The sequence below is a fragment of the Amblyomma americanum genome, chromosome 1 (genome assembly GCF_052857255.1).
Source record: "Amblyomma americanum isolate KBUSLIRL-KWMA chromosome 1, ASM5285725v1, whole genome shotgun sequence".
Classification (NCBI taxonomy): domain Eukaryota; kingdom Metazoa; phylum Arthropoda; class Arachnida; order Ixodida; family Ixodidae; genus Amblyomma; species Amblyomma americanum.
Window position 1 is genome coordinate 285,002,331 of NC_135497.1, and position 20,762 is coordinate 285,023,092.

The window sequence follows — 20,762 nt, forward strand, 5'->3', positions numbered from 1 at the left end:
CTTATACGTTCTAAACTGGAATACGCCGCCGCCATATGGGATCCCCAATATGATATTTTCATTACCTAGCAGGGGCCGGATAGTAATAAAGATGCTCGTTTTATCTGGTCCAACCTTAACAAATCGTTAGTATAACAAGTACGAAAGCTACCCTTTCTTTACCCCTCTTAGCACCCCGCCGGAAGCTAACTTGTCTGAGAATTTTTCATAGTCCCATTCTAGGTGACGCCCTTATTTCCTCTCCCTGATGCGTGTCACACAGCATTGATCGTCTGAAAGTTGGAATTAAAACATGTAACTACATATCTACATTTCAGTCTCTCTTGCGTCGTGCACCATGCGAATGGAACTGCCTTCCCGCAGAAACTCCGTACATCGGTGATAACCAGTATTTTCGAACTACACTATTGAAAGCAATTGTGCAACAGGAGAATGAAAAGTATTTTTTTTGTAACATTCATTGAATTTGCTTGTGTATTTCGTTATTTGTAGCTGCTGCCCTCTTTAATGCCTTCGCCCCTGAGGGCTCAATAAATAAAATAAAGCCGGAGTGCACTGCACTCGGCTTGACCTGCAGATAGCGCACGCTCCAAATGCTGCCGAAACAACAAAAAAGAAAAAAAAACATGCCGTTTGACACAAAGGATCTCGAGAGCAAAAAGTTCCCACACGGGCAGCGCGTCACTGCCCCAGATCGCACGCTTCGGCGCGCCTCCTGTTGGTATCTTATAGGCGAATCATGGGCTCTGAGCCGAAGCTCTGAGAAGAAGCGAGTTGCTTGCTCCCATAAGCATCTACCAAGCTTCAAGAACGAGGTGAGCTGTCCATAATTGTTTGCGCAGAAATTTTCAGTAATTACTCCTTGAATTCGGTCTTGAAAGAAGAGGAAAATGTGCTTTGCGGTGTTCGCGTCACAAAATAGCTTGCGGTGAAACAGACTACTTTATAACTAATGCTTTCACGCAAGCGTTATGTGTCCACGTACGAGAACGTGCGCTAGTATTGTGAGATCTGTACGAAGATTTGGCCAGGTGCGATAAAGGGGATCGTGAAAAGCCCCGTGAAAGCTTTGTTTACCGAAAGCAACTTCAACATCATCAGTGTTCAAGGCAGTGTATTGAGTGTACTTTTGAGTCACAAATCGAACGAAAAAAAATTGGCAGTGGCTAAGCTCGGCTATGATAGGACATACGTAGCGAGAGGTACGTCTACGCTCCATGGCTGAGATTCTTGTGGCCAATGTATGTTTAGTAAAGAGAGACATTGGGCTCCATCTCGACGGTTATCGGTCATCTATTGTGCTCGACAGTCCGGAATCTCCGTTTGGCCGGCTGATCCTGTCTGTTTGCGCATGTCCTCTGCTCTTTTCGCGTTCTTGCGCTCATTCTCTCTTTGTTGAGTAGCCATGCGCCAGGCGACACACTCAGGATATGATGAGTTAATCTACTCTTGTCTATACAGCCATTAAGCAGCGGCTGGACTCTCCTTCTGTGCATCAATATGAAACGTTGTGATACAGCCACCCATTAAGTCTCGGCCTTTTATAAACAATGCTGCATATGCGACGCGCGGATCGGGTGGTAGCGCGGCGTGCGGCGAGGCGACGAAGAAGCACGCGCCGCACCTGTGGGGTCCCTCTGGTTACCATGGTATCGGCGCATGCGCAAATCTGTTCATCTGCTTAATGGCACAAACAGCTTTTGCATTTGCTCCTTTCGCGTAAATTTCTACTTTCATTCTCAGATTTCAAGATGGCGGCTAATACACGTGATCATAGCCGTAACAACACAGCTCCGCAAAATCTGACACATCATCTACGTGACCGCGCGCGCAGTCATCGGGCCAGCACGGCGGCCGGATTACATAAGTGCCATCTGAGCGGGCGCCCAGGCTGGTGCCACTTGGGGTCGCCATTGGTGACAAAATTGGAGCCCACCCGCTTGGCGCAGAGGGTTCGGAGTGGTAGAAACGATTCGGGCACACAAAGTTGTTAGTCGGGTTAAAGGGAGTGTGAGCGATTCGTACTGACGACCTTTTTCCTCGAAATCATATTGGGAGCTACCTTCAGAGGGCCGTGGCGGGCGAACTATTGGTCGCAGCCGGATGGCATTGGTACTAAACGAATTATCGCTTCATGATATATACGTTGGTGTTCTGAATTGTCGAAAGCATAGGGGGAAACAACGTAGCTGACGCTCTTAATTTGATATCGCATTCGCGTATCATTCGTTTAATTTAAGTTCCTGTCGTCCAGAGCCGTCTTCACGCAGTCAGTGATGCCTACTTTATTGGAAATCGCTGCTGGACAAAATTGTTGGACCACTTTGTGCCTAGAAAAAAGGATCGCTTTTCAATATCAAGAAATTAAGATGGAGGTCACGAAGTTCTACGGTGCGCCACCGAAGTCCTGTCTCGCGCTGTAACGTTTTTCTTTCATACTGTTGAATGTTTTACTGAAAGATATCTGATTTCTCTGCGAAAGCAGCTTAGGATGGTAAAGAAGATAATTAATTGGGGCATAAGTGTTTTTTCCAAGAATATAGGGTACGATTCCATGAGCGTGAAAGAGTGCGCCATGCGTGAATTCTTAAAATTTTTGAATCATTCGTGTTGCTTTTGGAAAATTGGGGGTTTCAAATATACGCACAATAATTTTCAGATTTTTCTTTATAGTGGAGCATAAAGCGTGCCTGAAAAATGCACGTGCGAGTGAACCTGTACCTACATGTGCTTCATACCAAATCCACCTAAAGAAGGCCGCGCAGTTTGCTTGGAAAGCTTCTTTTCTTTAACCTGCACTCACGCATGTGGTTACTGACGCAGTATTCGCCTTGAGCTACAGAAGGCTTCTGAAGTGACAAAAGTTGCGTGTTTCAAACACCGAGGAAGGTGCGCTTTTTCCACGCAGCCCAGTGCTTATTTGGGAGTAGTAAAGTGAATCTCAACTAGCGCTTCTTTCATGGTGTCTTTCTTTTTGTGGTTGCGGTGTTCGCATGTGAGATTAATACACCGAAGTCGCACATGGGCCGTGAGAACGACGGCAATGGAGGGCTCCTGAATATATTCAAGCACCAATGATTCTTTGATGTGTTTGGCCGCCGCGGTGGCTCAGTGGTTATGACGCTCGGCTGCTGACCCGAAGGACGCGGGTTCTTTCATGGCCGCGGTGGCTATATTTCGATGGAGGCGAATCTAGAGGCCCGTGTACTATGCGATGTCAGTGCACGCAAAAGAACTCCACGTGATAAAATTTCCGGAGCCCTTCACTACGGCGTTTATCATAGCCTGATTCGCTTTGGGACGTTAACACCCGTAAACCATAAACCAATATTTATTTATTTTTTTATTTGTCACATACTGCCGACCAAATACGGTCCAAGGAGGAAAGGCACAGTACAAAACAATACAGTACAAAACTTCGATCATGAAAAAAACATAGATGACGACGAAACAAGTACTAAATAGGACGACCAACACATAAGCAACGGTAAATAGGCCCAGGGGGAACGAATCAATACCCAGTGTTAACAACAAAGCGCATCATACTGAGCGCCAACCCACGGTTGAAATTACTCAGGCAAGGCAAGCAACGGAGAATCATGAGACAGTGCGTTTCAATCAGGAATCGCATTAGGAAAAAATGAATTCTTATAGGTATTCGTGCGGGTAAAAATGGGTTCTATGTAGTGTTTATGATTATGACGAGATTTCTTAGAAAACTTTTCAGTTAAGAAATCCGGGAGGTCTATGCCTTTCTTTGAAAAATACAAACTACCAAGAAATATAATTCGAGCCGTTTTTCTTCATTCTCTTAAACATTCAAGCTTTGCTTCATGCAAGATAGCAGATGGAGAGTACCGGCGTTTGTAGCGGTTGTATACGAGACGCGCGGCTAGCCTCGGAATTTTTTCAATTTTTTCTATATCTACCGTCGTGTGAGGGTCCCGCACAATACTAGCGTACTCCAACGAGAGACTTACTAGCGCTTTGTGCACCTTTCTTCTCAGTGCACTTGACGATCTTCATAATTTGTGTTTCGAGAAGGCTAATTTTTTACGAGCTGAAGAGCATATGTTATCGATGTGCGCCGTCCGTTTAAGCCTCTTTGTAATTGTGACGCCTAAATACTTACATTCCACTACTTGTTTAATCCTTTTGCCGCCCATGTTATGCGAAAAGTCCGGTTTTTTTCTTTTATTAGTGACGCACATATGCATAGACTTTTCAATGTTAATCATCATATCCCATTTATCACACCATTGGGCTAGTAATGGTATATTTGCGTTCAGCTCGAGTTGATCCGTAAAAGAATTTATGGTTTTAAAAATGACACAGCCGTCTGCAAACAGTGTAACTGATGCAGTTGGCCTGACAGAGTCGACCAAATCATTGATGTAAATACTAGATAAGACTGGTCATATTACAGATCCTTGGGGCACTCCCGAGCAGACATCTAAATTTTCAGAACAAGAGCCGTCTATGTCTACATATTGTTTTCTGTTAGTCAAGTACGATATAACCCAGTTGATTATTTTGGAAGGTATACCAATTGTTTTCACCTTCAGGATAAATTTATTGTGAGGAACCTTTTCAAATTCCTTGGAGAATTCCAAAAATATTATGTCTACCTGGCCATTCATATCTAGAACTTTAGCGATTTCGTAGATGGTCGCTATTAATTGCGTGTTGGTGGAAAAGCCGTGTCTGAGCCCATGCTGCGCTTTATTTATGATCTTGTTTGCTGCTAAGAAAGTATTGAGATATTTCACAAGAATATGCTGGAGCACCTTACAAGAAATAGAAATGCAGAGACGTCACGCAGGCATGTTTGCATTTCGCCGGCATCGAAACGCGGTCTCCGCGACAGGTATGCGAACCCGCGACCTTGGACTCAACAGCCGAACTCTAAAGCCACTGAGACAAAATGGCCGCTTCTTTCTTTTCTGTATAACCAGGTAGGTAACCAGGGTGCCGCCGGTGAGCCCGGCCCCCCAACCTCAAATCAAGCTCCCCCAACACCTTTGCTAACCTCCTGTCGAGGTTCTGTTGGGCATGCGCTGCCCAGCGCCCCTACCCCTCGAATAAAATAGCATACCTTGAGATAAAATACAGGCTGTCGAGGCATAGCATATCGTTCATAAACAGTGCTCATAATCATCTAAGATATGTGCTCAGGGGTGTTTGATGTAACGATAAATGACAGTTAAAGGCTTTATAAAAGGGAACACGAGGGCGCGTGTCGCTTGGTGAAGGTAGTGCAATCTAGGGACGTGAGTATAGTTAGCGGCTATCGCTCGCGTTCTCGTATCATCTGCAGCGGCGACTGCAGAAAGCGCCGTGCTGCTGGAGTAATCCGAGGAGCTTGAAACTGCCTGAGCACACGCGCTACTGATAAATAGTCGCATTTCATTCGGGTGCGAATTTTTGGTTGCCTGTGATGCACAAACGAAACGAGTAGCAACACTGTTAATCAAGTGAAAAATGCAGGGTACCATTTTTATCAAAGGAACCACATACAACCAGCTGCCAGAATGGTCCTGAAACATTCTCAACCTCCATTATTCGCTCAAACGACACAGGAGCGCACGACCAGGTACCAACCTGGGAGGCGATCCGGTATCCAGGGGTAGCTGATAATTAAACGTGTGCAACAAAGCGCGGCAAGGGGCTGGGTTGTGCCAACTTCCCGACAGTTTCCGGTGACTGTACCATGAAGGGCATGCTAACTCACGTTCCCTTTCATAAACTATTATTTTTTTACTGCACCAACATGTAAAAAAAGACGAAATCGGGTAAAGTTGCCATCCTCTCAGAGCCGCCGCCGTGCTGCTGCCGACAGAAAAGTACATGGTATAGACGTGGTTTGCAGTCGACCACATTGGATCCGCGACAACACGCGTACTAGCAAAAATTTTCATGCTGGTTTTTTCGATGTCTTTCTTCGGTGAATAAAGAATTGATTGGGGTCACTGCTTGTCGTTTAGTATTCCTGCTGTGACTGCAGTCTCTATTCTAAATTTGCGTGTTGTTTCCGCGCCCTTCTCTCCTTCGCGAAGACAAGTGCTGCGCCTCTTCTTGTGGCAGTTACTTGCCTATTCCTTGCCATTTCCCCTTTTTGTGTTATGTATTGACATGTTGCAGATGTGAAAATTATGGCTTCTTCATATGTGTTTTATTAACGATGGAGAAGCGTGAATGGTATAAAAAGAACCCTTCTCCCTCCACCCGTATTAATATTAAGTCAAACTCCGTATAATCACTTCCTCCTCTGGACCGCCTTTCTCATGGGCTTCCCCTCGAAGGCGCTCCCCCCGAATAAAGCCCTTTTCTTCTTTCTTCTTTGACTCGAAAGCTTACCTGATTGCTGATACGAATGTTGACTGAACAGAAGGGCGAAGTAGTTTCCACGTTACCGCAGGTACCACAAGCTCACTTTTTTTTGTTCTCATGTATTTTCAAAAGCGCCCAAGCGTGGTAATGTTGCCCAACACACGTTTGGCGCATCGCAGGCAGAATCTTGCTCTACGTTGTTAATTTCTCCTCTTCTTCTTCAGTTTCATCGGCTACGTGTTTTCGTATGCACACTACTATGAGCGAGCTCGTGCTGAATCCGCTCGAGGTGCCTGCCACACCGAGGACGTCACGCACTGCCGCCTTCGTGCCAAGCGCCTGAACGAAATTTTCCCTCGTAAGTGTCTTCCACTTTTCCGAGTTAAGCTTCCTTCAGCGTCTAAACTATTATCAAGCCTGCACAGCGCAGCATGGGCACTGCATGTTAGTTCGGCAGCTTAGTACTAGCAGAGAACGTTCGGGGTGGCGTGATTAAGCCTAACTTGCCTGCGCTTTGCCTGGTCCTCACGATCGCTGCACAGATTATAGGAAAGCGCGGTAGTACTTTTACCTCCGTGAGCTGTTTTTGCTTTGGTGAAAAAGCGCGTAGAGCAGCCTGCATCGGCACGCTAGACTACGTGATTCAGACGCCGCAGAATGGTGTGCAGTCTGCTGCGGTTCGTGCTGACTACTGTCCGGCGATGGTTTTCGGGCGTCTCACTGTAGTTTAGTAAACGCAGTCCTTCTAAATTGCGTGTGTGCTATTGTAAAACGCGAAGTCACGGGACCGCGTACTAACGATGTGCACGGAAGAAGACCAAAAATATGATCAACCTAGTTCATAGATGCAGAGAAGCGCGCGAGAAAAAAAGAAAGCATAAACTATTCACAGGGTTCAGTGTTTTTCTTTTACTTCTCTGGTGTGCTACATTGTGCGGTGTGTATTTTTTCTATTTTGCCTAGTCCCCCCTCAAGACAGAATAACCCTTGTGATTTAACACATCATGTATGAATCAGCCGGATGGTCCAAGGTTAATTTTATCATGAACATGGTCATATCACCATTATAAACTAGGCTGTCTAAGCGGTAGCTGGCTTTTTCTGCTTATGTTGCTCATGTAGTTTCCAGGTATTTGCTGCTGTTGTAAGTTTTAAGCGTAATGCCTATCAACACCTGTCTGCGATCTTCAGTCAGCCTCAACCTTGTGGGGGCGATTCTGCTGCGCGCCCTTCATTCTTCCACTTTTGTTCCACGCAAGAAGTGTTCCCTTCGTAAGCGATTTCACAACTGCCTGCCCTCCTTTCCAGCTCATCCTAGCTTCTTTAAGTGCCACTGAATGTAGCGTGGTGACTAACACCGCTGGCTCTGAGTGAAAGTGTGGCCTCTAAGTATTTTTATCCTGAAGATCCTGAAGAGCCGTCGCGGCGCATGCCTTCACCAAAGCCCAGTTTCCCGGAAACGTCCGCCACACCCGCCGTAGGTGCGTAGGGGCTGCGTGCCTGCACTTACGCAAGAGCATCATTTCACTTGTGAACTTGCATTGAAATTGCATTGCACTTGTGAAATTGCAAGTGATTTCACAGCTGCCTGCCCTTCTTTCCTGCACATCCTAGCTTCTTTAAGTGCCACTGAATGTACTTCGGTAAATTCTGGCACCTATTAGTAAACTTTCCTTTCGCTTCATTCTGCATGCTTTATCATTCTGCTCAATCGATGACGATCATGACAGCTTTTAAACTGATAGGATTTTTCAGCTTTGGATAGAGGTTGGGTGAACTGACGATGCCTCCTTCATGAAGTGGCGCTGCCGCTTGCTGCATTGCGTTTTTTACTTTCGATAGCTGGACGCCATAACCAGACTTCCGGTGCAACCAGTGCGCAGAGCAACACCCCAACAGTTGCCATTTATTTGCGTATTGTGTTGGTTCATGGCAATTAGAGCGCTTGACTTTTCGGGGCCAAGGCTGTGAGCTGTGAGAAAAAAAAAATTGACGGTGTCAGGGATGTCTGCTGCAGTATCTTTTCAAAATGTAGTTGAGCAACGGGCTTCGTTTCTTATTTTTTCGAGGCCTTTCGGTCTTTAGGGGTTTCGTAAGGACTTTACTATAAGCCTCGGAAGCAATCCCGGTCACATGGTTATTTTTGGTCAATACGGTATTTACAGACGGGAGATACGTAAACCATAAGACTCTTCGGGATACAGTGCACTGCCCTCCTAGGTCGAATAGATCAAAAGTAATTGAAAACCTGGTAATTTCAAGGTTGAAAAGTACAGCCGTACAGGAGTCAATGTGCGCGAAGTAGAGGAATGAAGAGGTTGCGAAATCGGTAGCATAAAGCCAGAGAATACGTGCTTCAGTCGGGAAGACTAGAATGGATTAAGATGAACTGTCACAACCTTGGGCAATTTTAGCTTTGGGGCTAGGCCTCATGTTGTCTAGCGTGGTGACTAACACCGCTGGCTCTGAGTGAAAGAGTGGCCTCTAAGTATTTTTTATGTCTAGGGGAGCCGTGGCCTAGCCCTGCTTCTTTGCTGCACCGGACGTGACAGCGATGAGCGGCTCCTCTGGTGGTGCCAGTGGAGGAGGCTACAACCCAGGCTGTGCTCCAGGATATCCCCCAGGCTACCCTCCAACCAGTTCGTCTAGTTATCCAACCGACGCAGTGAGACCGATGGGCTTTGTAGATCCTGAAGAGCCGCCGCGGCGCATGCCTTCACCAAGGCCCAGTTTCCCAGAACCGTCCGTCACACCCGCCGTAGGTGCGTAGGGGCTGCGTGCCTGCACTTACGGAAGAGCATCATTTCACTTGTGAACTTGCATTCGTTTTTCTTACATGTAAACATAAGCTTGCTCACTGGCATTGGAATTGTTAAGTGCAATGCCCCCTCCCCCAAGAAAAAAAAAGGTAGACTGAGAAAGCTCATACCTTCAGGTTAAGGCGCATGATCGGTGGTGTAGCTGGTTTTCGAAATCATTAACGCCGTGGTAACGCCATGCATGACTGTCACTCCCACTGCACTAAACTGCCAATGATCAAGCACAGATAATCGGAGTAGACTATGAATTAGTGAGCGGATTCGTGGCTGAGAGATTGTGCACTCTAGATCACGGTCCGGCTTAGGGCCTCCGTTCCAGTTCGGTTGCCCAAGTTGGCACTCGCCGCAGAGGGGAGAGTATGGAAGAGAGACGGTGCACCCGAGCCGCAGTCTTGTACTTCTGTATGCTATCGGTGACTACCTCTTGGTGCGAAAGCACTATTGGCTTCATAACCAAGAAACTGCGCGTGTGTGGTGACGCCTCTCAAGTTAGTCACGTTATGCGGGAAATATAACAATACTCTGAATAAGGTTGACCTTAGCCATCATGGAGAAGTAAAAAATATTGCCGCGACTGGGTTTCTAACCCGCGGCTTCGCGAACAGATCAGCTTCGCTGGCCACTGCACGAGAGCACTATGCTATCACTGCGGCCGATCACTGCGGCCTCGAACTAACTGCAAGAAACTCTCACGCTGTGCATTGTACATCGTCGTCTACATCAACTTCCATCTGTGCGCAAGTCACGAAATGAAAGGCAACGAGGTTTCAATCGCGCTTTGCAGTACGTGGCGGTTCTGTCCACCTGCAAAAACCTGGTTTCGCACAATAGCTAGTGATTATCAAGGCTGAACCACCAGCAAGTATTTTTTTTTTTGCTCTGGGCCTTCCTACGATGGTGCATTCCTGCAATTACTGGAATGGGGTATGGGGACGAGACGACGACGACGAGGACAGGAAACCGGGTTAACTAGGTTAATACAGCTAGAGCCAGAAAAAGAAAAGCTCGGATGCAGTGATGACCCTTAAATCCAGTAGACTCGTTGCGCGCAAGTACTTAGTTAATTTAGCTTTGTATTTGTAACGATTCCGCAACGATTCGCACGTTCCATTTGCTTAGCTAAAGTTGTTCACTGCGCTTACATTCTCAAGATGTTCTCTAAAAGCAAAATGGGTGCCCCATGTACAAAAATAGTAGTATAATTGGACATGTTGCTTATCCATTCGGAAGTCAAATGCGACAAGGAGACAAGCGCAGGAGACCTGCAGGGGATGGACAGGAGACAAGACAGGAGACAGCAGTTGTCTTATGTCCCTTAGTTTCACGGTTTTCGCTTCCAACTGTACAAAAACTATGTTGGGACAGTGGATAAATATTGAAAAGTAAAATGTACCAGCCCGTGTCATGTCCCTACGTACATAGAGAACGTGTCAGTCTTGGGCATGTTTATAATTATCATTTCCTGTCGCTATGCCTTGAAGCTTGCGGCGAGATCATGCAAAAAGTTCTTTAAATTAAATTCTAAATTGTGGGGTTTAACGTCACGAAGCGACCCATGGGCTTTGAGCGACGCCGTAGTGATGTGTTCCGGATAAATTTAAAGCACCCCGGGTTGTTTAGCGTGTGCTGACATCATATAGCACAGGGGCGTTATCTGTATTTCTCATCCACCGAAAAAGGGCCGCGGCGGCCGAGATCGAACCCTTGACTTTGGGACCAGTAGCCGAACATCAAAGTCACTGGGCCAACAAGCGTTTGAAAGAATCTCTTTATTATTATTCTCTATGTGTGGCCCAGCCATACCGAGACCTACGTTCGACTGTACGCTCTGCTTTATCTTGTGTACGACTGTTACTCGGCAAAAAAGACGAGAACGTGAGTGGGACAGGCGACAGTGGTTTTTATTTCAACGCTTAACAGTTTTTCGTCAGTATGAGCAACTAACTAGGCCAAGAAACAAGCCCTCTTGAAGAGCAGATATCAGCCTTTGTTGTTTGGACTTCGATTATGTGCCGATGCAATAGTTGACAGTGAGGCCAGCTTCCACCGGAACTGCGGCCTATTGGGACTGATTAGGATTTCTCGGGCTTATTTCCAGCCGACAGTAAGAAAAAAAAATAAAACGAAAAAAATAAAAACCATATGGATATTCGTGGTCCTTCGTGGACCTTCGCCTGGAATGCTAGGACAGTGGAATGCTGAATCCCTATCCCTACGTATATGTTCAGCTTGCTGTTTCCCAGTGCTTTGTACCTGAAAGCGAGAAAGCTCTGTCTTGCTTGGGGATGAAATATTTGCATGTTCGAGCAAGTTAAAACGGTGTTGTGAGATAGCACGTAGGGCTGCAATAGTGAAAAAATGCAGTAGTGAGGAATGCAGTAAACGCTGTTAGGAAACAAAAGTAGCAAAAGAAAGCGGTAGATTATTAACGTGATGGTGTTTGGAGGGAAAGCCATGCGCGTTGTCACACTATTTCAGGATTGGGCGAAAGGGTTGTGACGTCGGACGTTTAGCTGTGGAATGATAATGTTTAAAACTCAAGTCAAACGGACTATGACGTTATAGCATGACTGAAATGTCAATATGAAGTTGTGTAAGGGTGTAAAGTAAATGACTTACGCTGAAAAGAAAATTGGGATGATTAGTCCGGAATGGAACCCATGACCCTCGGGTTTTGAGTCAGACAGGCTAACCAGGGCACTCAGGTATGTTCGACGGACATGATTAAAGGGAGACTATACGTGTCTTGTGGTGTAGCATGTGGTCTGATATGCCTGCTAATGAATGCTAATGAGTGTGCGTAGTTAGAAAGAGGGACTGATTAATAAATAAGTAAGAAATAACCATCAAAGCTTTCACGTCGTAGTCATAACGCGGAGCTCAAGTGTCCCTACAATTTATATCTGCTCTCTTTTTCTGTATTTTTTTTCATGATACGCACATGTGTGCTCAGTATTGGTTTACCACGCAGTTTGTTCAGTATTATTTTTATGCATTGCGTGAACGCAGAAACCTTCCCGTCGTCTGCCATGTACATGGTTCATGGGTATTTTGCAAGTCCACATACTTGATATATTGGCCGCGTTTGGGCGAGTTAGTTTTCCATGCTGAATGTAAAAGTGCAAAAGACAAGGACAGAAAAAAGACAAACAACACGAGCGCTCATGTTTTCTGTCTTATTCCGTGTCCTTGTCTTTTGCGCTTTTACGTTCAGGAACATACTTTTCTTTTATCCCAGGAACCCATCCAGTGAACACTGGAAAATAAAATATTAGTCTTAACCTGAAGGTAGTATTATACCCGTGCTACACGGGCGCTTCGAACGCCTTCGAACTTAATGTCATTCAGCTCGATTACCGACCTCACGCTGCTACACAAAATTTTTCGACGGCATTCGGTTCAGATGCCATTCGAATCGACGGAGCTCCGCGGAGACATTCCATATTTTGGAATGCCTTCGAAACGCGAACACAGGCCGAACCGGCCAATAGGCGTCGCCGCCGCCATCGCTTCGCACCACCCACAGCTGCGCTACTGCTTTCGGCTCTGTGGCTGCTCATTTTGATACCCGCTGCTCGCTTTTTCCTGCTCTTTGCTTAGCAAATAGTTCGTGTTCTGTCTACGTAAGTGCTTTATGGTAATAGTACACCAATGAACATTTACCGCATGAGCATGAAATTCCTCCAGCAGTGCGCCAATGAGGACGGCTGCGCTCATACTGTTGTTTACATCGCTGCCTACGAACAGCTAGCGCTCGTTTTCATGACATAAAACGCATTCTGCGCTTTAGTTGTATTAAATAAGCTAATCTCTTTTGTACCGGCTGCACCCGTGCTTGTTAACTCAGTACGACAATATGTGGGAGGAAGCGCCGATACGATCGCTCGACTGAGAAGCACTTGACAGCTGGGCTGCAGACATCGCCTACGACCAGCGCTTGTCGCTAATTGTCCCGACTTCCTCCGACTCGATCAGTAGTTTATTTTAAACTGCTTTATTCAGAAGTATGATTGGTGGCCTTTCGCGGTAATTGAAACGGCATAACTTGTTATCCCCAAAATAGAACGGCGACGACTGCTGCTGGCCGTAAAGCATTGCTCGGCGGTCTGGGTCACATCGGCGCTTCCCGTTCATCGTATGAGCGCCCTGCGATGTGAGCAATAGTTGATTTCTGGTAACTGTCGTCAAAAGTAAACTCGTTGACCATTTGCATTCGCTAAAACTTGTGAATTCGCTCTTCACAACCTTCGAACTCACAGACGTAATCCTGCGGACTCACTAGGCCTAGTCGCCGCGGTAGGGAAGGGAGTCGCCATCGATTAAAATTAATTTGGCAAGCGCTTATAGCTGGTGAGTGTTAGAATGGGATCATGGAAAATATACCCGTTAGTTTGGCTTATTACCTGTATGGATAAGGTAGATGGGCGAATATATTCACACCGTCGCATCATCAGCGTGTTTTCCCTCAGCTGACGGCTTGCCGAGGCCATGAAGGCTGACCGTCCGCCGTTCGGATTCGTCGGTGTCGTTTGCCTCAAAAACCTGTCCCACTACAATCATATATGCTGCTGATGACCGTGATAGTGTCGTTGTCGCACTAGTGTGACCACCGCCGCCGTCTTCATCGTACACTGAAAACGAGCTGAGGAAATTTCAAATGCCTTTGGAAAGTGTCGTGTAGCACCGCGGAAGTCCCCCGAGTCCGAATGCCATTCCATGTCTGGAATGCCAATCGACTCAGATGTCATTCGAACTTGCCCGTGTAGCAGAGGTATTAATTCGTTTTCCTCCAGGGAACACATCATCAGTCCTGGAACCGGTTTCACGAGAGACTTACTACCCTCCTTCTCAGTCTGTCGGCGCCCCGACTGGTTGTTCTCCATCGGCAACTTCTTTGTCCAACGTACCTGGGACATCCTACCCTCCCTCTGAGTCCAGCAGCCTCCCGCCGGAAGGCATTCCATCACCAATTTCCTTGTCCCCCATATCTGGCCCCTTGCAATCAGGACCAGTACCACCCTGGGCAGTGGCATCGACCCCATTAGCGAGGTACCCCAGTGGCGTTTACCCACCTTATTCCACTACGCCCCTCAGTGCGCAGTCTATATACGGGTCAAGAAATGGATACAGTGGAAGCGGCTACTCTAGGTCTGACTATGCTGGCCCCGGGAGCGGCATGCCCTACCCTCCGACAACGCCCAGCAGAGCTCCGGCAAGGGACGCGGCCTGCTACGAGACTTCTCCTAGGTACTATGACGGCATGGTGGCCGGGGCAAGCTGTTACGCTCCAGGAAAGGTAAGCCGCCAGTGTAGTGGCAAATCCGCGTCGGCAGAAATGTTCTCAACTCCTCATTGAAAACTCTTTCTGTCTGATGCTCTCAACTCCTCATTGAAAACTCTTTCTGTCTGATAAAAAAATTGGTCATTCCACTGGAGTAAATGCAGAATTGCCACTGGAAATTTTCGCCCTCATCGAAGCACAGTACGACGCTAAGAGCGACGCGGCAGAAGGGTGTTCGTCTCAATGGATGCAGTTAATGTTACTTCACATGGACGGCAATAGCTCTGAAGTGGGTCGTGCGGGACTAACGACAAAAACGGAACCGTTGTCGTTGGCGTTGTCGTTGACGGAACCGTTTCGTCCGTCTTGCCCTCAGCGTTGGCGTTTCCTCGGCATATTGCAGTAAATTTGAAGAGATTATCAGGATCAGAACGCACTGCCACGGGAGAAAAATGGGCAGCCATTTATTCAGCGTGAATGAATGTCTGCAAGAAATTGTCATGCACAGTACATTTCCCCACGGCATTGCGCACTGTCGGACGTCAAAGCTTTGTCGGTTTTTGTCGGTGCGCGAAACAGAGTAGAGCACAGTGGTAGAGTGTGAGGAAAATGGAGGCCGTCTTCTTAATGCGCTTTTTCTTTTTAACGGTTTCAGCGGTTGTGTTCGCTTGTTAACAATTCTTGTTTCTTGCTGCTCTCCTTGCGGATTGTCAATAGCGTTCGGGATCATGAGAAGTGGGCCGGTAGCCAGACATTGTTCTATTCGAAGGAAGCCAACTGTATTTGAATGCAAGGACAGTGCAGGCAGGTATTGCTGTTACCGCTTTTTCCATGTTGTGCTGGTTTGAGAGCAAAGATATCTGAGTAGTCACTTTGGACAAAAGATGTTACCCGGAATGGAGCCGAAATCACGGTTTGCGCATATTGGGCGTGGTGTTCTACCTACTGAGGTTAGCCGATGGCTGTCTCCCTTGCTGCTTTCGAATGCACTATATGTTCAGTTAACTGTAGCCTAATCCCAAGATGGGTGGCCAGTGCCACACTAATACCCTATTTAAACATGAAAATGTTTGCAGTAGCCAAGCAGGCGCAACATATAAAGACACGCGTAATTTGTTTTGTAGTGAGAGACGGCTTCCTGCCCACTAGAGACGAGGAGAATAGGCTTAAAGAGGCATCCTGTGTAATGCACTGTTCTTGGTTTCATCGGCGCGTCTCCGCCACTCGCAAGTCAGTAGCAAGAGGGCGCTTCCTCCCGCCCTTCCTTCCTTCCGTGTGCAATCCATATTTAAGCTGTGCTGCATCCTCAGCATCATTTTCCGGAGCGCGCAAGAAAGCCGATGATTACTACAGGCTGTTTAATATGCTCAGCATTTACAATCCTTGAGCTTTCCTGATGGATCCCTAGCAGCCGTTGTATCTATACAGAGATGGCCATATATGTCATATATCTTACCGCTGCTTTTGTGCATGTATGCGCTTCCGCCTATGGTATGTGCCATTCTGCCAGCGTATCGCATGGTGAATGCGTCTCCTGATGCATGCATATACGAGCGACTGCTGCGGATGTCTTCAGGTAAATGGGTTGGTTTTCTGTGAGACAGAACCAATAAACTGCTTAAGTGCACAGCGACACTGAAGCAATGAGTGGCATCGCGGAGTGCGCATGAACTATGTGATGGCGGCTATTTGAGATATGCCTTATTTGAGAGGATAACGAGGCTATTGGAGTTTTTTATGCGTTCGCAGCGTAGGCTTAGCGTTCTGCAAGGCAGGACAGGCATGAAAGACATTTGGTGTGTCAGTTAATGGACATTCTACAGTGTTCCTTTATATGCTGCTCCCAAAGACCTTAAAAAATGACGAGCATCATTTGCATATTTGAAAGGTACCGAAGAGATGTCCAGTTTTTTTTTCCTTCAATTCAAGAGCAAAAAGATTATTTTGTTGTACGTGCAGGGAACCCTCAAGACGCACATGAACTTCAATGTCCAGCAGGATGTGGAGGCACTAAAAAAAGCTATGAGAGGATGGAGTAAGTGCAGAGACCAGCGCTTAACCTAAGAAACACCATTTGACGTAACGTGCCACATGCGCTCTGCATTTTTTATAACTGTATTATTGCTCTGTTATTGGTGCATTATCATGCTCATAAAGCATAGATTTTTCTACACCGCATGCCAGAGCCACCGACATGTTCACTTAATGGCAATGCTTTCGTGGTACTGCGTGAGTTTTCATTGCCGAGTTTTGGCATAGCAATAACGTACACCGCTACAGTTACCGTAACCATCGGACTCTAGGCACACACGTGTAGAACGTGCATAAGCAGTTCCTGCAGTCTTAGCGACGAAAACAGTAGTGCGATGGAGGAATTTAAAAAGTCCTCAGCATGCTCGTGGTGAGAATGTCTAGCTAGCGTATACAATGCAGGGTTATTGGTTGTGGCACACGGAAGTGTTTTCGTGATTCTGTTATAGGCTCGAAATTGCCGTCACCAACAACTCATGATTTCGTGCCTTCAGATGTGATTATTATGCTTAGCCTGTTCATCTTATCGTTATTTTAGTAAAGTTGAAAAATGCGCGGTTACGCTATAATTAAAAAAAATTACGGGGCACTTTGGTGATGTAAAGTGCGATGTCGCAAAAGCCGTTTGCGGTGTTGCTGCCCCTGTTGCTGTTTGTGTGCTGAAACTGCTAATCAAAGACTATGCGATTGTTATGAAAATTTGTACAGTCGTCATTCGAGTGAGTCGTCTTCGTTTAGCCTTATTTCAACTTGTACGATTTACACTACACAACTGATGGCGTCATCGATGACCTAATCGGTTTCATTGACACCTACAGTGTGACAGAAACACGACCGGACACGCAGGCGAGTACCAGGCTATCTAAACATTTTTCTAGCGTCAAGTCCTTAATCCGTTCCTTCATAAGCGTGGACTTGTCAACTTTTACCAGTTTGATTGACAGCTTGTGTGACAGAAACGCGAATGGTGACGCTGGCGGGCCATGAGCATATAAAGGCTTTCGTCTTAATATTGGTGGCAGTCATATTACTCTAGTAGGAGCGTTACATTTGTGAGTTTATCCTTTATTGAAAGTTCTGGACAAATAAAAATAAGAAGATTAAACTATAGCAATGCGGAGCGTTCGAACAAGCAAGTAGCCTGTAGCTTACGAAGATGTAGTCCTACCAAAGAAGAGTCGAACGATTCCCGCACGTCAGCGTACTGAACTCAAGAACGAGGCGGCAGATAACCCTCAATGAAGGCCCTCCGGCCAACGCCGTCCAGCAATTTTCATGACGCCGTGGTCAATCGATTAAGCTGTGGCTCATATCCTTTCATCTGCCATCCCTAGGATATCCCGTGAGCAGGTCAAAGGGGATTGACCACGAGGTCATTAGCTGGAGGCTCTCCTTTGAGGGGTATTTGCCGCTGCGTTCTCGAGCTGTATTCGGCTGTAGTGTTGTTTAAACCAAAGACAGTAGGTTTCGATGCCACCACCGTGACAGTGACACCAAACCATTGCTGGAATGACCGCCTCGAGACTAATGACACGTTTTATTCAATATCCTGCGCTTGTTATTTTATTCGGCTTCAATTTTACTGGTGTGAATACTTGATCGCAATTACAAATACAGCTTGTTCGAGGAGGCAGCAAAGGGATTCTGCTGCGAAATAAAATAGATAGAGAAGGATTTGTGCTGCCTGGATGCGAACCTGAAGCGCCTCCAATTTTCGTTTTTTTTTTGTTGATAACGAGAAGAAAAAGAGCATTTAAAGAGGAAAGAGAAAGAAGGAAAAACGTATATAGTTCAGCGAATGATTCGTTTGGGATCTGAAGTGGCAGACAAACCTTGGAGCCACTTGTCTTCCTTGTAAAATGTCTGGTTTGGGGAGAAGATATATTTTTTCTAGTTTAATTGTCATCCTGGAAGCCTGTTTATGAGCAGTGGGCTTTCTAATAACGCCATCAACAGAGATCAACCATCGCATTTTGTGAGAAATGGTTCGTCATTCAGTTGTTGCCTTTTTGTCTGTTGGCCAACCCCGCCTTTGATGCCACACGTGACGCACTAGGCAACTGCTAGACGGCAAAAAAGATGAACACGGAAAGAATATGCTTCAAATTACGTCCGCGCAATTATCTTGAGAACCCACTTATTATCCGGCTAAAGAAAAGTGAAAGTTTTAATAAAATTTATTATCAATCCGCTTACTGTGCGTTAGGAGAATTTTGTCTTTAATCTGAGCTAAAAAAAATAATTTTCTCATGACAGTGAATGCCTACTGCGAAGTCATATGTAGTGGAGTTTCGTGAGTCTCGCATAAATGTTTTCAGCTCATTTCCTCGATTTGAAAAAATACGGGCAGCGATATACCGTAGAGCCCTAGGAAGGAAAAATCGGCAGTTTATCATTCTATGCTGCCCCTGTCGGTGCGTGATTTCACACTCAGTCAGGTGTGCTATTCTGCGTCAAACTGAAAATGTTCACCAGGCGCCTTCAATTTCTTCCGCCAATTTTCTAATGTCGATTTTCCAGCTATCCTAAGCCAAAATTTAAAACTAAACCAGGCCGAGACAGGTGTAGTGCACTTCAAATTTGTCGAATGACCATTGTTATGTTGCGTTGTGTTGCGTTTATTGGCGCATCAGCAGCTAAGGCAATCATGCGCCAAGCTCACTTTGACCGTTGTATTTAGTTACTCACAGTATTTTTGTATGTTGGGCAGTTGCATGATTTATTAATTAAAAAAAAAACTTTTTAACTATTGCGTTTCTGACGAAAATTCCGGTGCCAGAGTGTAGATTGTGCAAAAAACGAGTAATTAATCATTTTTAATTTTCGATGTGTGCTTTACATTTGTTTTTTTTATTCGTTAAAGGAAAGCGCGCGAAATATAAAAAAAATCTAAGGTGACCATGTGCTTGCGCGCCGCGACAGTAGGGCTCTCAAACCCGGATGATACAAACAGCGCTGGATGGTGCCAGGTGGCTGTAAATCGCAATAGTAGTGCGAAATACATGAAGTAGATGACGCTGTTTTTGTCTTAAAGGGGATGTTTCCGGAAAGGAAACATTCGCACATGTTTGAACTTGGTCTTCTCTACGTTTGCTTAGCACACATATCTAAACATTTGAAGCTGAAGTAGTTAACGCTCTTAAGTCGGACACTGAGGCAGAGTTGGCGGAGAATTTTTTTATCCCGTCACATTCAAGGCATAATCGAACGCTGTTAATTTCACAAATTCTACGTTTGAGAGTTCTGCTGTCGCAGCGTGAAAGCCCATGGTCACGTGGGATTTTTTATCTCTGGCGCGAATTTTGAAATCTCATCTACAGATCACATAAACTGATGTTTAGACTTTTTTTGGCACGCTGTACACTTTGGCACCATAATCTGCGCCAGAAACCCAACAGGAAGAAAGTTATTTTTTTTTCCAAAAGTTTTAGTTATTGAAATAAACAGAGTAAACACATACCCTTAGTAACAAAATACAATGGCCAACAACACTGTTAAAGTTCAATCCATTTATCTTGCCTCTGCATATTTTTAATCGTTGACTAAAGAATGCTTGGAGACGTGGAAGAATAGCAAATTACAGCTTTTGCACATACGCTGGTGATTCGTGAGCATTAGTTTTTTGTTACCGAATTTAGGTGCAAATATCGCATAAGCTTCAGTAAAAACTCGTGTGTTATACTTGCGGCACCAAGCACTCGCCGTCAGGTCGGTGATTATCGGCCCTGCTTTCTCTCGCGGTGCTTTTGCCGTATTTCGGAGGCCTTGTAAGATGATATGCTTATTCTAAAAAAAAAACGCTCATCATATGTGTGAATGTGGATTCCATGTCGTTTATTTTAAGAGCGAGCACCATTTAGCGGTCCTCAACGTGCAAGTTCTGCATTTGAGTGACCCATGATGCCGCACTCGCCACGACCGCTGTTAAGCAGAAATCTACATTTAGATTAGACCAGTTGGTTGCAACCGAAATATCGTGCAAAATTTTATTTCAGTGCACGTTCAAAAACAACAGCAGTTGGAAATTATCTCCCGGTTTCTTTTTACTATGGCGTGCCTCACGACCCTCATTCCGTCTTCGACACTTCAGTGTCAGTCAATAAAGCCGCGTATTCAAAGAGCCTTAAAGTATTTGTCCTCATTTATATTTCGTGAAATAGGCTCTAAATATGAATTAAAATAGTTTAGTTTGGTTTGCGGGAGTTTAACGTCCCAGAGTGACTCAGGCTCTGAGGTACACCGTAGCGAAGGGCTCCGGAAATTTCGACCACCTGGGGTTGTGCACTGACATCGCACAGTAC

At 45.8% G+C, this 20,762-nt stretch overlaps 1 protein-coding gene across 1 annotated transcript in view; it reads left to right on the forward strand.

The window, feature by feature from the left end:
• Positions 1 to 718: 718 nt before the first annotated feature.
• Positions 719 to 20,762, forward strand: part of LOC144115212 (annexin-B12-like) — a 39,553-nt gene continuing 19,509 nt past the window's right edge. Inside the window, exons 1-5 of the mRNA XM_077649490.1 lie at positions 719 to 815; positions 6,555 to 6,688; positions 8,836 to 9,092; positions 13,943 to 14,445; positions 16,390 to 16,465. Coding sequence (XP_077505616.1) covers positions 8,885 to 9,092; positions 13,943 to 14,445; positions 16,390 to 16,465 — 787 coding nt within the window. The 5' untranslated portion in view covers positions 719 to 815; positions 6,555 to 6,688; positions 8,836 to 8,884. The remainder of the gene's footprint in view (positions 816 to 6,554; positions 6,689 to 8,835; positions 9,093 to 13,942; positions 14,446 to 16,389; positions 16,466 to 20,762) is intronic.